This window comes from Alosa sapidissima, chromosome 19 (assembly GCF_018492685.1).
Source record: "Alosa sapidissima isolate fAloSap1 chromosome 19, fAloSap1.pri, whole genome shotgun sequence".
Lineage (NCBI taxonomy): Eukaryota > Metazoa > Chordata > Actinopteri > Clupeiformes > Clupeidae > Alosa > Alosa sapidissima.
In genome coordinates, this window is record NC_055975.1 from 3,440,448 (window position 1) to 3,455,010 (window position 14,563).

Here is a 14,563-nt window from a genome sequence, read left to right on the forward strand (position 1 = left end):
TCTGCACAGGCAACTAAACACAATCAAGTTTACTGTGTAAAGGTTGCATTAAGGTACAATGTAACACAGTATTACCGTCAGAGGTCTCTACAGCTCTAACTGTTGGGGTGACAGAAAACATTCTTCATTTGTAATGGTAAATATCTATCTATCTATGAAGTGCCATTCCCCATTTAGTTTTTACTAGATTATAAAAAAAAAAGCATAGGATGTTTTACACTAGTTCACTGGAAATGGCTGCATAACATACTTGTAATAACAGATCAATGAAAGTACATTTTTAATATGCTTTATTCAGCCTTTGTTTTACAACAGATTGGTATGATACAAGTGGACTACTAATGTATCAATGTTCAGGCCTCTAAGGCAGAAAAAAAGAATAAAGATTAAAAAGAATATATAGTTGCTTGCGGATTTGGCCTTCCTTGCAAATGTTCCTTTACACAGTCTTACCCCTGACCTTGATGTAACACATACAAAACCAAGTAGTGCTATATAAATAACCGTTTTATACGAACAATCTTCTGTCATCAAGAATTTTTCATGTCAATTATGACCGCATCACAATAAATTAATGTGGAACAACCAAAATGTTCAAATACAAAAGAAATGTACTATTGTTTACACAATCGTGTGAGCAGCATTTGACTGTCAGATGGAAGTGTTGTTGGTTTAAGGTGCTGAATTGATTGTTTTAAGATTATTTTCATAAAACAAATGCAGAATGTTCTGAGCATGATGACGTGAATACAATTGTATTTACAGTAACTAATCAGTTTGACCTCAGTTTCTATGGTAACAGATCTTTGAATAATCTTGTAAGAGTCTGCAGTACTTTGCCATTCTAGTCAGTAATGCAGTTCATCACACTGGGCTAATTTCGTCAAACGTTCAATCTCTAAATTATCCACGCTTACCAAAACACTATGTATTTTGACGCACAATAACTTAAATGATTGACATCAAGTGCTCCCTTGTGATTTCCAGTAATTGCACTACAGTGATTGACACATCTGAAAGTCAAAAATCATAGAAAAAAGTGCAGTTGTTGACTTCAAACAGCAGACCACACCCAACTGTGGAATGTGACAGCAAATTCCAGTGGGGGGGAATTGAATTAGAAAGAAAGAAAAAACAGAGAGGGAACTTCTGGGCTATCAGGGTTAAGTCCAGAAAATTACTTAAAATCCTTAGGATTCCATAGTAAACAAGAAAATAGGAAAGCTTTAGTTGTGTTCTCATGTGTGGAGGAAAGGCACCTACGTGCACATACTAAAGAGTTTAAATGTTACTCTATGAAAATAAATGTTCTTCTCATAAAACAAAAAACATGCAACAGTTATATATCTGACATTTGGAAATATCCAAATCACACATCTAGTAACTCATAAGAAATCCTTAAAAGAAGTGTTTACTAAATATTCTAAAAATGTTCACAGATTAACACATGTTAAAACATTTTCCATCATTCATTTCAATAATCCACTTTCACATGAACCAAGGCCAGCGCCTCAGCCTACCTGTTGACTACATACATGTCCAATATGTACTTTACTCACTAAAGCCCAGTGGTGCTCCTCTTATTACTTCCCTTTCTCTTTCCTGTGATTTAAAGTGACTTCAAAACATTCTGTTGATCTTGTTGACAACCCACATAATACTGTAACTCAACCATTATAAAAGAAAACAAATGACAGGCTGAACTTAATGATTGAATTGGGGAGGACATAATAATAAAAAAAGTAATTCTGAAATAAAAGAAAAAAAGGGACACTTTTGTATTTACATGCAGACTTCACCTGCAGACATAAAAACATCCATGTAACCTCTCTAAGGTCCCCCATCTGTCCACCATCACTCAAGGACTGTAACGCACTCTAGAGGGTGCTCTAGAGCACGCGCGCACACACACTCACACATAGTCTCACAGGCTGGTGGGCTGAACCTGCTGTTGTTGAAGGGCCTGGGGCGGCACCTCACAGTTGGCGCCCCCATCGTCACGCATGTACATGAGAAACAGAGTCACAGTGGCAAAAGTGGCAGCGTTGACTGGGAAGGCGCGAAGCAGGGTGGAGGTGAGGCCCCGTGTGAACGCCCTCCAGCCCTCCCGCGCCCAGCTCTGGCGCACACAGTCCGCGATCCCGCTGTAGCGGTGCACACCACCCACGCCGTCGGCCTGCAGCCGGGACTTGATGACGTCCACAGGGTAGGTGGAGAGCCAGGAGAAGATGCCCGACATGCCGCCAGCGAATAGCAGCTTGGGGATCATGTAGCTGTCCTCAGGCTCACAGCCCAGGTGCCGCGTCATAGTGTCGTACGCTAAGAAGTAGAGCCCGAAGGCCGGCGTTTCGCGGATCACTGTCGTCAGCATACCCCGGTTGATCCCGCGAAAGCCTTCCTTCCGGTAGATGCGTACCAGGCAGTCCAGGGAGTTCTTGTAGAGTTTCCGTGCCGATTTCTTATTCTCGCCCGTGCCCTGTGTCTGCATGCGTGTCTTTGCCAGTTCCATGGGGCAACAGATCACGCACTGGATGGCCCCTGCCGCTGCACCTGCCAGGAACTGGTTGAGGGGTGTGTCGTGGCCCAGCCGGCGCATGGCGTTGCCCTGGACACCAAACACAATGGCGTTGATAAAGGCCAGCCCCATCATTGGTGAGCCGATCCCTTTGTACAGGCCAAAGACCTGTGAGGACACATAAACAATTAAAACAGGGACAACGGCTGAAGTCAACGGCAGCCCAATGCTGAGATTTGCATAATATTTAACTTTCTGAAGAAGTACAGTATATTTTCTACTTCTAAAACAAACCAAAAAGGACAGTTTCAGGGAACAGCCCTGGCTACAGTATCTTTGATGTGAAATACTGCAGAAGATACAGTGTTTCTGATATCCCTGCTGCCGTATTTAGCTTTTTACCACTGTCACTGATGACCCTGTTCACCGATGTCACCCAACCTCTATGACTCTTACTGAAGCTTGTCTGAAAGTAGCACTGCGCTATGCTGACCCCTGTGTTGCCAAGCCAAGAGGTAATGGGACACCTCTGAATGGTGGTCCAACACCAGTGCACACCCAATGCGGTCAAATGTTAATGCAGAGTACAACGTGGTGTTCACCCTTTTGGATGAGAACATACCTCGTGCTCTGGCCAGTTTGTTCCTTGTGGGCTTAATGGCAGTCAGTGAACACAAAACATGCAGCAGTTGTGTAGCACAAAAATACTAAAACTACACTTCTGCTGCTAATAGTTAGCCAATTGCATTAGTTAAAGCAACACCAAAGAACTTTTCCTCTGTCAAACGCACTATTTGTTTATCCAGCACCGGCTTTGCAAATAACAATGTCCACAGACAAGGTAGAATATGTTGCATGACTTTATGAAAGTACGATGTATTGCGACTTCAGATGCAAGTCAAATTTGTAGTTTCTTATGTCTCATTCCATCAACTACAGATCCGTTATCCGATCTGGCAAACTTACATAGTGCGGTTATAGCCGATAGAGGGCCGCAAAGCGAATGCTGAAGTGCTGTTCACCCTGTTACGAGTTGATGAACCACTGAAACGATTTTGGAAACATTATTTTAGGGTACAAAACACTTGCTTTAAAATTGCGATTTCGATTAAAAACCAATTAATTGTGCAGCCCTAAACAGAATATCCATAACTATTCATGCTATACCAACTGATATAATAGTGTGAACCCAGATGAATCTGAACCTGCAGGTCCATCTGGAGACCCTTCATTTAAGATGATTTCAGAATCACCAAATAACCCAGGAATCGCTTCATAACCGAATATTAACGCTTATCTGGCATGGGGCAGGCTTTACATGATGGCAGACAAAAGAGTACAGTTAGCAGTGCTGTTTAGCACAACTAATGGCTGCACTGATGTAAAACTATATGGACGTGTATTTAATTTGGAATTGAAGAAGCAACTGTATTTAAAACCTTTGTTTACAAGATGTGTTTGCTGTACCTCTGAAAAGCTTTGTTAAGAGTTCAATGTACCAATTTCAGTTTAATTTCAGTGCTGGTTACATACATTGGAAACCGGAAGTTAATGAAAGGTCCCCAGGCCCATTCTCAATCTAAACTGTCTGATGGAGCGGATTAATCAATTTTGGTATATAAAATGACAGAAAATTGTGTAAAAATGTCAATAAGTGATTCTCAAAGCCCGACATGACATCCTCAAATGCCTCGTTTTGTCCGCATGCCAAATATATTCATTTTATTGTCATAGATCAGCAAGTAAAGCAGATAATTCAACTTTAAAAGGCTTTTCTGACAAATGAATTAATTTGGCAATTAAGTAGTCTACAAATTCAGTATACGGGGTTCCTACACATTTTCCATTTCAAAATTCCATACTTTTTCCATACTCAAATGTTCAAACTTCTCTCTAGATTTTTCTGACCGCATTCTAGATATTGTCAATGGAGTGTTCTACTAGCATTGTGAAGAGCTGTATAATAATGTTTATTATTAACTTGTTAGCCCTCAGAAAACACTTGCCCAATGTTGGATACGTTTCGATGGGGAAGTGCTGTGTTGGAAGGTGCACTTACATTTGATACAGCATACTACATATGTTGGAGACTAGTGCACTGCTGGCAAAGGCCTCAGAAATCACCGTAAACAGTATTATTTGTTTATCAGATAATGCAGTATCCATGTCTTGGTAACTTTTACAAAATCAAAAAAGTCTACCAGTGTTTTAGCCGAAAATAGCAGAGCTAGATATAGGGCACGTGCATAGAACTGGGGTTTTCGATTTGGTTTTGGTACCAGGGTCCCCTTGTGGGAGATTTTTTTCTGAGGACCCCCATTCAATTGTATCTTGATGATGTGGACTGACATCTTAAGCTACACAACAGTAGGAATGGTTTATTATGACCTGAGTGAAGTGATTAGTACTGTAGATGCAATAGTCTGGAAACACAAATATTTCTCCATACCCTTGTTTCTTTTTTCCATACTTATCCAGACCTGGAAATTACTAAAATCAAATTCCATACTTTTCCAGGTTTTCCATACTGCGTAGGAACCCTGAGTATATCTGAATAAGCCCCAGGTGAAGCTAGAGACTGTAGCATTCTACAGCCCATTCCATGTTTTACATCACCATCAATGGAATATTCCATTTGTTCAAGGCTAATAAGCAATTTGGTCATCATCCTACACCCTATTATTCTCATGAGGCAAGTGCATCAACAATTTAAGAGCTGCCTTTGTCCTTCAATCAGTTCGGGCATGATGTGAAAGTTCTACTCACCGTCTCTTGACGCACAATGGACTGGAAGCAGTGGTATGTTCCACGGTACAGAGGCTTGTCCACACTTTGAACCTGCAACCTGACCTATAATAATAAAACACACTCTTAGAATCTATGTCCAAGTTTATTTAACTTTAAATTAACTGTGCTGAATTATTAAATTTTATAGACAACATAACTCAAATGCAGTTTAGTATTTAAAACAGCCAGATAAGAACAGGCTTTCAGCAATGGGTAAAATGGGAGGGTACAATTCTACTTCACCAAACATTGAGTTAAAGTAAAGAGAATATTTTTTTTTATTTCTCGCTGTTTAAGGTCACAAATCACAAATCTCAAAACACTGGGGGAAACAGAGGAATTGACCTTGACCGTACTTACTAGGTCACACATCCGTGCAGAGCTTGTATATCTCTCACCCTCATCTACAACAAACGACACTTGTGCTGTTAAATACTTCCCCCTTAACAGGGGTCAGAGCATCGATGCAAATGCTGGAGATCAGGAGATCACGGAGCTTTGGCCCTTAGGGCCTCGGCCCTGTAATGCTTCTCCACATGCAGACCTTCCATGGCTAGGTACAGAAACTCATGTCAGAGAGAGACCTAAAACTATCACCACAGAAGAGTAACTGCCCAACTAACAAAAGAAAACTAAAAGTTTTTTTGAAGGGAGGGGGGAGAAATAATCTTAGTTACTTTCAGAATGCTTGAAATAAAAAGGTTGAGAAGAAAACCCGTTTTGAAAAATGTAAATTGAAAGTCACATACTTCAAAAAATAAATGCACTGATATATTGTCACATTGGGAATCCCACCAAATCATGAGTCAAATCAAATAACCAAAAAAACAATAGTTATTCAAAATTAAATTACCAGGTATTTGGATGTGGCATCTTGTATACAGGGGGATCCTAGAGTCAACAGAACATATTCAAAAATACAGACTCCTAAAATATGTTCATTAAAATGCACAACACTATTAGAGCTTTCAGAACGCAATCATGGGAGCCTTCTATACTTCTCCACTGACTTGGAGCTGAGTGCTTCAGTAACATTGGTCTGAAAACCCATTGATTTCCCCTCAACCTATTATGATATTTTGGACTGGGTGCATTGGTGGTTTAATGCTGCAGCATGCAAAAACAAAGAGGTGTCAGAAAGACTGCAGCACAATAAAAGTTGGATTATAATCAGGTCAAGTAGTCAGGTGCACAACCTGCCCAGAGCCTTGCAAGAGAAGCTGTGTGAGTGCTAACAACTTCCACTGTCATGCAAGCTCTCAATGGCGATTTGCAACAGCTAGCCAACAAGCTGGAACCAAGTAAATAAAGGCAGGCAGGCAAAGAGTGTGAGCAAGTTGTAGCAGAGGATGAGAGTAAAAAGTTTAGCATCACTGTACATGGTAGAGCTCCTTGTTCTTGCATTCTGCAGCTCTGATGTCATCAACATACCAAAGAAAAAATACATAACAGCAAGCAGGTCTTTGCATGCACTGCTCACAGGCTCTCTCTGAAATGGTCTAACATACCACCGACTGTAACGGCAAATACCAGCCATAGGTTCAATGTAACCACAGAGGAGAAGTGCTAAACCACCCAGTGAAGGGGGCCCTTAGCTAGTTTTCCAGGAAACTACCACCCACAGAGTTGCTGCTGGCTCTTAAATGGGTCTGATCTGGCCATGATCTGCCCAGATCCATTTGAGATGGCAGCAGAGATCACTGTGCAGTTTTTTGTTTTTTTGTCACTGACTAAAATAAGTCTCATGAAAAAAACAACTATTGATAGGTAAAACATAGTGCCAATGTTTGATAAACATGTGCATAATTATATCAGTTGCATTTTTGCTCTTGTATACACCAAAGGGACCAAAATCAGTCTCTCAACAAAATACATCACTGTGCATTGAAACATTAAAATGCTCAAATGAAACATGAAAACCCACCTTTACAGTATCAAATGGATGTCCCACCAACACACCAGCAGCACCTGAAAAAGAAAATTGCTCTGTTATTGCAAATGGGAATATCTGCACCTGGACAAACTTTAAAGCAAGGGGCCTAGGCCCAAGATAACAGGCAACAACCTTAGCCTACAGAGGAATTTAGATATCAGTATCGGTCATATTATAACTGGTATGACCATAAACATTGACACTGTAATAATGTAATAATACCTATTAAGCCCACTGACTCAAGAAAGATCAGATAGAATACTACTGAAGACTGAGACTGAAGACTAAGCATACAGAATGTGTTGCAATATTGTTTGAAGAATGAGGCAAGTTTGAATACTGAACTACAGTAGCAGAGAGAAAGCAAATTGCTGCCCCCCCCCCAACCCCGTGTAGCCTCTACCTGCAGTGGAAGTCCTTGACCCTGCTAAATGAGAACTGCTGACATGATCCCAGCTGCGTCACTAAAGAAATGTGGCAACCCCGAGAGGACTGATCAGGTGAGGTCAACCAACAAGTTCACTGTGAGCAAACTCTTTGCGCAAACTATATGTGTTTTTAGAAGGTATCTGAATTAAAGATTTACCAAGGACATCATAGTAGAGAATAAAGTGCACCAAATCTTGCTATCTTACTTTATTCCTTTAAAAAAGAGACATGGATCGGACAAGACACTGTACGCCGTGACTGTGGTAAAAACAAGATAAGGATTAGGAATTCCACAAGTTCGGCGGAAAAAAAATATTGGACACTGAGATTACCGAGAAACTCTCTAGCAACGCAGCACTCTGGGCAAGAAACGATGCAAAGATAGCATTATTGGTAGTCTATGCTTGTGTCTGGGTTTTATTTTTTATATGCATTTGAATGTCTGAAAGTGAATACGATATTTGCATGACAGATTGCCACAGAACGGGTTTTGAACCATCTCCCTATGTTCAATTAGCATCATAATATATTTCTGGGTGAAATGAGGCAGATTGATATGCCAGTAATTTTCCATTCCAACGTTATAAAGAAACGTTTATTTAATTCCTATTACTTGTCCTCCAAATTGACGGACAAACAACTAAGTACACACTAATAAACTAGAATCACATATTTATGAAGCACAATCATTTCCAACGTCCACGTGGATACTGGATAATAATGACGCCTATCAACTAGCCTAGTGTTTAATGTTAAGATAGCCTACAATCTAGATTTGCGCATCGATTCTATAATTTCATCGTAAATTACATATCACGTTAATGTTAATGGTCGAATGTATTTGTTCAAGTTGAGAAATTAGCTCAACTTGCCATTTAGCAAATCTAGCTTCCTGACTAAGGGGCAGGTGAAGCGCGATTTAGCCATTCATCTCAAACCGACTAATGTTAGATAGGTAGCCGAACTAAAAGGTAAAAAGGCTCAGTTAACATTAAACCTTAACTTACCCCCAATACAGCCTGCAACAAAGTCTAGAGCCATTCCTTCTTAGAATGAATAGTTTCTGAAGTTTTCGTCCGTCCAATCAAAGTTCTTCTCGAGGTTGATGAAACCCGACTCGTTGCTTCACACTTACTAGCTGAATTAGCTAGCAGTAAAATCACACTGTTGTGTCTCTTTTTGACTGTAGGGCCTATATGACTCTGTATACTGTGCAAACCTGCAGTTCCAGTGCCCGTTGACAACCTAACCAACGTGTCCTGTGAGCTGGGCAGCCACAACCTAAGGTCGCTTGATCTATTTTGGTGACGAGACAAGCTTGCGGGAGGAGGCTACTTTTGCCTTTTTGAGGAAGCAAATTGTCCAATCGCTACTCTGTATCGGGGACAACTCCCTTGGCTAGTCAGCCATTCCCAATACTTTTACCGGCTTCCGCGTAAATGAAATGTTACTGTAATGAAATGAAATGTAATGTAACTGTCCATTCAATTGTTGACAATGGACTCTTTGCAAATGTAACTTTTTGAATATGACTGAAGTTATTCACTGCTAATCCAGATTACTCACATTATCAGGCCAGTCATCAAAATGACTAGATTCGGGTGACCAAAGCGTTTCGTTCCAAAAGTACCGTCATGCAAAAATACATGAGTTGGCGGTAGAGTAGCCTAGGCTATAGAAACGTTTAATGAGCGATATTTTATGTAGTGAAGTAGGCATGTAGGGCAACGATTTATTCAGGCAATCCAAAATGTTCTGTTTGCACTAAGGTATACCGGGCTAGAATTCACCACGGTCCCGACTATTTCTTTACAGTCCCAACAACTGATTCTTGACTGCTGCTGTCGTACTCTGGTCGTAAATCAAGGGAAAGTGTTGGCTACAGTGCTACTCCCATTGGCCAGCTGATGATTGCATTCGAGCCGCCAGTTATTGTTGAGTCAGGATAACCTGGAAAATCAACCTATTGAAATACACACCAGTGATAAATGATAGGCTAGTTGTACGTCAGTTTCATATTCAGAAGTCGTGTGGTAATTCTACTGTGGTCTAATACTCAAGAGCAGGCTTTCCAATGGTGAAATGACACAGCTAGCCATTTAGCCAATGCTACGCTAGGTCATAGGTTTTGCTGTTTTGTCAACGCTATCAAAGATAAATGTAGTGATATGATCAGAATATCTACGCACCGACATATCTAGGAACATATAGAAACTGCATTGTTCTCAGACGAAGGATGCATTTGGCAGATTTCATTGCCGGCTCCGTTGGAGGTAACGTAATGCATTGTACCCTATAGCCTAATGTTTAAACTTACATTGCATAGTTATAGCGTTGGTATAACATTGTTGAAGGTCACACGACTGCCGAAACATGCCTTTTAAGCGTCAAGCACTTGTCACGATATATTTGTATACTACCATACTGTAAATGTTTTGTATATTCCATATTCATATGGTTTACTACATAAAAAAGCCATATTGGTTTACACAGTGTTTTCTATTTAGGGGCCTTTGGGGTAGCTGTGGGCTATCCATTGGATACGGTGAAGGTAGAGAGTACAACTCCATATGATTAAGTAAGTGTTTAGTTGAAATAATCAGGTTTTGACCTTGATATACTGTTTGATTTGTAGGTGAGAGTGCAGACACAACAGAGATTCACAGGTGTCTGGCATTGTATCCTGTCCACCTGTAAAGAAGAAGGGGTAGGTTCTTAGGGGTCATAAGTCATCTTGACATGCAATTTCCGTTGGCACCTTCTGACCCCAGCTCTTTGACCCAACAGATCAGGGGCTTTTACAAAGGCATGTCTATGCCTGTTACCACGGTGTCCGTGAGCTCCTCGGTGGTTTTTGGTGTCTACAGAAACGTTCTACAGTGCCTGTGTCAGCTGCGATATGGCAGTCAAGAGGCACCCCCGGCCAAACTCGACATCTTCCTGTCTGGGCTGGCCGGTGGCGTTGCTCAGGTAACGCTCCTGATAGGTTACTTGACTTTTTAACTTACACAGGTATTGCGGTGGTCGTAGAAAACAGGTAACATAATTGTCATCATGTCATGTTAAATGAACTGACTTGGCCAGACGGGAGATCCCTTTTTGAATAATGGCTCCTGAAGATCTGCCCTGCCCTGTTATCTGTTTCACACTCGGCCAATGTCTCATTCTTTTCAGTGCTAGACTGAAGATCTGTCAAGTTAATCCAGTTTTACAGAGTCTTTGGTAATAATTTGTCTTTTTTAGGTATCAGTGATGGCTCCAGCTGACATCGTAAAAGTACGACTTCAGTGTCAGACAGAACCATACAAGGTCACAGACAAACAATACAAGCCCAAGTACCGTGGACCCATTCACTGCCTTTTCACCATTGCCCGTGAGGAAGGTGTATTGGGGCTCTACAAAGGAGCTGGAGCTCTGGCTCTACGTGATGGGCCTTCCTTCGCCACCTATTTCCTCACCTACAACACAATCTGTGGTTGGTTGACTCCTGAGAATCAGAGCCAACCAGGTGAGGCCACCCAGACTAAAGGATCTTTCACACCAATAATGATTACGACTTAGAAAAGTGTCGTTCTAGCTACCGTAATTTCCCTACTATTAGCCGAGGTTTGTACATTGGTTTTGGAAAATTTATTCAGCTCTGAGTTTTACACACGGGGGCAGTTAATATGGTATTAATATGGTTTTGTTTTTTTAACTTGCATAAAACACTGTTGTGCGATTTATACACAATGCGGCTAATATGCAGAAAATTACTGTAATATGAATGACAACGTCCACACATAAACTATAACAATAATGGTATGGAGAACGATATAGTTGGGGATCACTTTCAGAGCGATTTTGAGAATGATAAAAAGCTAATAGCCAATCGAAATCTATACAATTTTAGCCAACACATTCATCAACACAAGGAGAGACTTTCCTTAGCATTGGTCCGTTTGAACACTTTTATTCTTATAGTCAGGGCTTGCCTGCAATGTGTTTTGTTTGTTTTTGTTAGAGTGGAAGGTGGTGCTGTTTGCTGGCGGGGTATCAGGGATGTGTGGCTGGTGCTTTGGGACCCCGATGGACGTGATCAAGGCTCGTCTGCAGATGGACGGCATGGGAGAGAGGAGATACAGAGGCTTTTTCCACTGCATCACGGTTAGCCTTCGTACCGAGGGACCAGGGGTCCTCTTCAAAGGCCTTGGGCTCAACTGTATACGTGCCTTCCCTGTGAACATGTCGGTGTTTGGTATGTATGAGCTGGTGGTGCACTTCTTACGCCCAGTCTCTTAAAATGGCAGCATCTTTAGGTGTAGTGTCAGGAAGTAATAGTCCACTAGGTATTTGGCTCTGCATATGCACTGCAGCAGATTACTAGCCAATTTTACTTTCAAGACTTCCTTCCTGCCTCGAAGAATGAACTGTTTGGCAATTCCAAGAAGGTGATACAAAATAATGGACCTGGACTACCTCTCACCTTTATGTGCCTATAGCAATAACAATAACTGTATGGGTAGTGGATATGGATGCACCGATATATATCGGCCAATATTGGTGTTATTTTATACATCGGTATCAATATTGGCCCAGAATTTCACAGTTGGTATGTCCCTAGTAGTGGAGACTTTGCAGTGACTACCTCATCATACAATTTCAAATTTTTCTTATTTTGTTTTAATATATAGAAAAGAAAGGATTAATAAAGTTCTCATTTTAAGTTTATTTAACATGATTTCATTCACTGTGATTTTGAATGCTCTGACACATCATTGTATCATGTTTTATTAGTCTGCCTGCTGATGTTTGATGACCTCAGTGTGCTGCTATATCATTATCATTCATACTTGATGTAACATGAATATATCTTGAACTGTACTTTAATTTAATTGCAGAATGGTCCTCTATACTGCACTGCAATGGTTCTCAACTGGTATGCCGTGAGGCAACACAGATTCTTAAAGAAGCACTATGCAGGTCTGGTTATTCCTTTGCTGTTTCTGGGTTTTCGCCGGATTTGGGGTCGCATTTTTCACTACACAGCTCCCTCTGCAGCTTCGGTAGCAAGTGACTGCTACGCTAAACCCCCACTAACTAGCGAGCTAGCCATCAAAAAACCACACCATCATTACAAAGACAAAGTTCACCAAGGGTAGGCTACTTACAATTTCAACAGCAACAAAGCCATGTTGGCGTCCGTTTTGCAGTCTTCAGAGTCTTTCACTTGACGCCATTCCTCAAAAGCTCGCCCTATGTTCACTCGAAACTAAAATCTGACTGCATTTTCGAGGCGCGATTGGATACTTCTGCTGAGTCACATCCGGATTTACCCGGACCGGGTCCAGAAAGTTGCATATTCAGTTTTTCCGCAGAGAAGCTATAGGGGGAGACAAAGCACCCACCAAACGACCCAGAAAGTGTTGTAGAATCATCAGAACGACTCTCAACTTGCATAATTAAGGTCATTTTTGCTAAAATTGTTGCATAGTGCTTCTTTAATTTAAAACGGTTTTAGGCAGACAGACGTTTGTACGTTTTTAAAATCAGGTCTTTTGTAATAATAATCATAATCATATTATACTTTGAGGGGTACATGCGGCCCCTCCCCATATTCAGCAATGCTCAAAATGTCCCCCCAGTGTCAAGACATAAATTGTTATGGTACAGTTGTATTGCTCACTGTTGTCCAAAATAACCACTTGTAATCACAAACTGGAAAATGGTATGGCAATTGGTTAAATGGTTTAGGGGCAGCCGTGGCCTACTGGTTAGGGCTTCGGGCTTGTAACCGAAGGGTTGCCGGTGTGATCCCTGACCAGTAGGAACAGCTGAAGTGCCCTTGAGCAAGGCACCTAACCCCTCACTGCTTCCCGAGTGCCGCTGTATGGGCAGCCGTGGCCCACTGGTTAGCACTCTGGACTTCTAACCGGAGGGTTGCCGGTTCGAGCCCCGACCAGTGGGCCGCGGCTGAAGTGCCCTTGAGCAAGGCACCTAACCCCTCACTGCTCCCCGAGCGCTGCCGTTGTAGCAGGCAGCTCACTGCGCCGGGATTAGTGTGTGCTTCACCTCACTGTGTGTACACTGTGTGCTGTTTGTGTTTCACTAATTCACCGATTGGGTTAAATGCAGAGACCAAATTTCCCTCACGGGATCAAAAAAGTATATATACTTACTGTAGCAAGGCAGCTCACTGCTCCAGGTTAGTGTGTGCTTTATCTCACTATGTGCTCACTAATTCACAGGTGGGGTAAAAGCAGAGACCAAATTCCGTGTATATACAAGTATACTTGGCCTATAAACCTGATTTACGTTTTTACATTTACATTTTACAGAGACAGAGTTTAACTGTTTAGAGACTGTTTAACTGACAGAGAAAAGGAGTGCAGAGGTGAGATGAGGTTAGTTAAGGGAAGAAACCTGATTATAGAGAACTGCTGAGAAAACACTGGCTTGCCCTACACAGTAATCCTCTCTCGAGCCATCGCTTGTAGTAGTAGAATACCATGGAACAATGAAATACCAATTTTAAAAAAATAGATGTACAGATTGGTTAATATTACCATTAAATTATGCACTGCCTCTGCCATTCACCAGTGCTCTTTATAAGTTGAACTAAGTGGTACATAATTATAATAGAATGGCAGGAGCTGATCTCTGTTTAATTTTATGATGTGAAGCTATGTTGCAATGGCTAGATTTAGCAGAGTAAGGACTCTCAACTTTGGCACCACCCTTTCCCTTGATGAACAATGGAATAAAATCTGTCCCGACCCTGAATAATGTCGTAAACTGTCTCTCTCTTGTGCTCTGCTCATGAACACTTGTATGTATACAAAATATGGTTCCAGGAAGGTCTTGGTTTTATTCCATTTGAACTGTCATGGTTAATCCTGTCATTTTATTAGGTTACACAG

General features: G+C 41.3%; 2 protein-coding genes across 7 annotated transcripts; one reads left to right on the plus strand and one right to left on the minus strand.

Moving 5' to 3' along the window:
* Positions 1-273: 273 nt before the first annotated feature.
* On the minus strand, positions 274-8,996 carry LOC121693119 (mitochondrial basic amino acids transporter). 5 transcript variants are annotated; one of them, XM_042072319.1, is made up of 6 exons: positions 8,672-8,995; positions 7,227-7,270; positions 6,156-6,193; positions 5,663-5,706; positions 5,282-5,365; positions 274-2,683 (listed from the first exon to the last, which is right to left on the minus strand). In XM_042072319.1, the coding sequence occupies exons 4-6, from the start codon at positions 5,672-5,674 to the stop codon at positions 1,925-1,927; spliced, it is 855 nt and encodes a 284-aa protein (XP_041928253.1). In that variant the 5' UTR covers positions 5,675-5,706; positions 6,156-6,193; positions 7,227-7,270; positions 8,672-8,995; the 3' UTR covers positions 274-1,924. The 5 variants fall into 5 exon arrangements, with proteins under 5 accessions (XP_041928253.1, XP_041928252.1, XP_041928251.1 ...); XM_042072318.1 differs by having other exon boundaries at positions 5,663-5,855; XM_042072317.1 differs by having other exon boundaries at positions 5,663-5,855; positions 6,156-7,270.
* Positions 7,662-12,707, plus strand: slc25a47b (solute carrier family 25 member 47b). Of its 2 annotated transcripts, none has more exons than XM_042072322.1 (6): positions 7,662-7,735; positions 10,172-10,215; positions 10,300-10,371; positions 10,452-10,634; positions 10,908-11,172; positions 11,668-12,707. In XM_042072322.1, the coding sequence occupies exons 4-6, from the start codon at positions 10,473-10,475 to the stop codon at positions 11,943-11,945; spliced, it is 705 nt and encodes a 234-aa protein (XP_041928256.1). In that variant the 5' UTR covers positions 7,662-7,735; positions 10,172-10,215; positions 10,300-10,371; positions 10,452-10,472; the 3' UTR covers positions 11,946-12,707. The 2 variants fall into 2 exon arrangements, with proteins under 2 accessions (XP_041928256.1, XP_041928255.1); XM_042072321.1 differs by lacking the exon at positions 7,662-7,735 and adding an exon at positions 9,080-9,937.
* Positions 12,708-14,563: the final 1,856 nt, after the last annotated feature.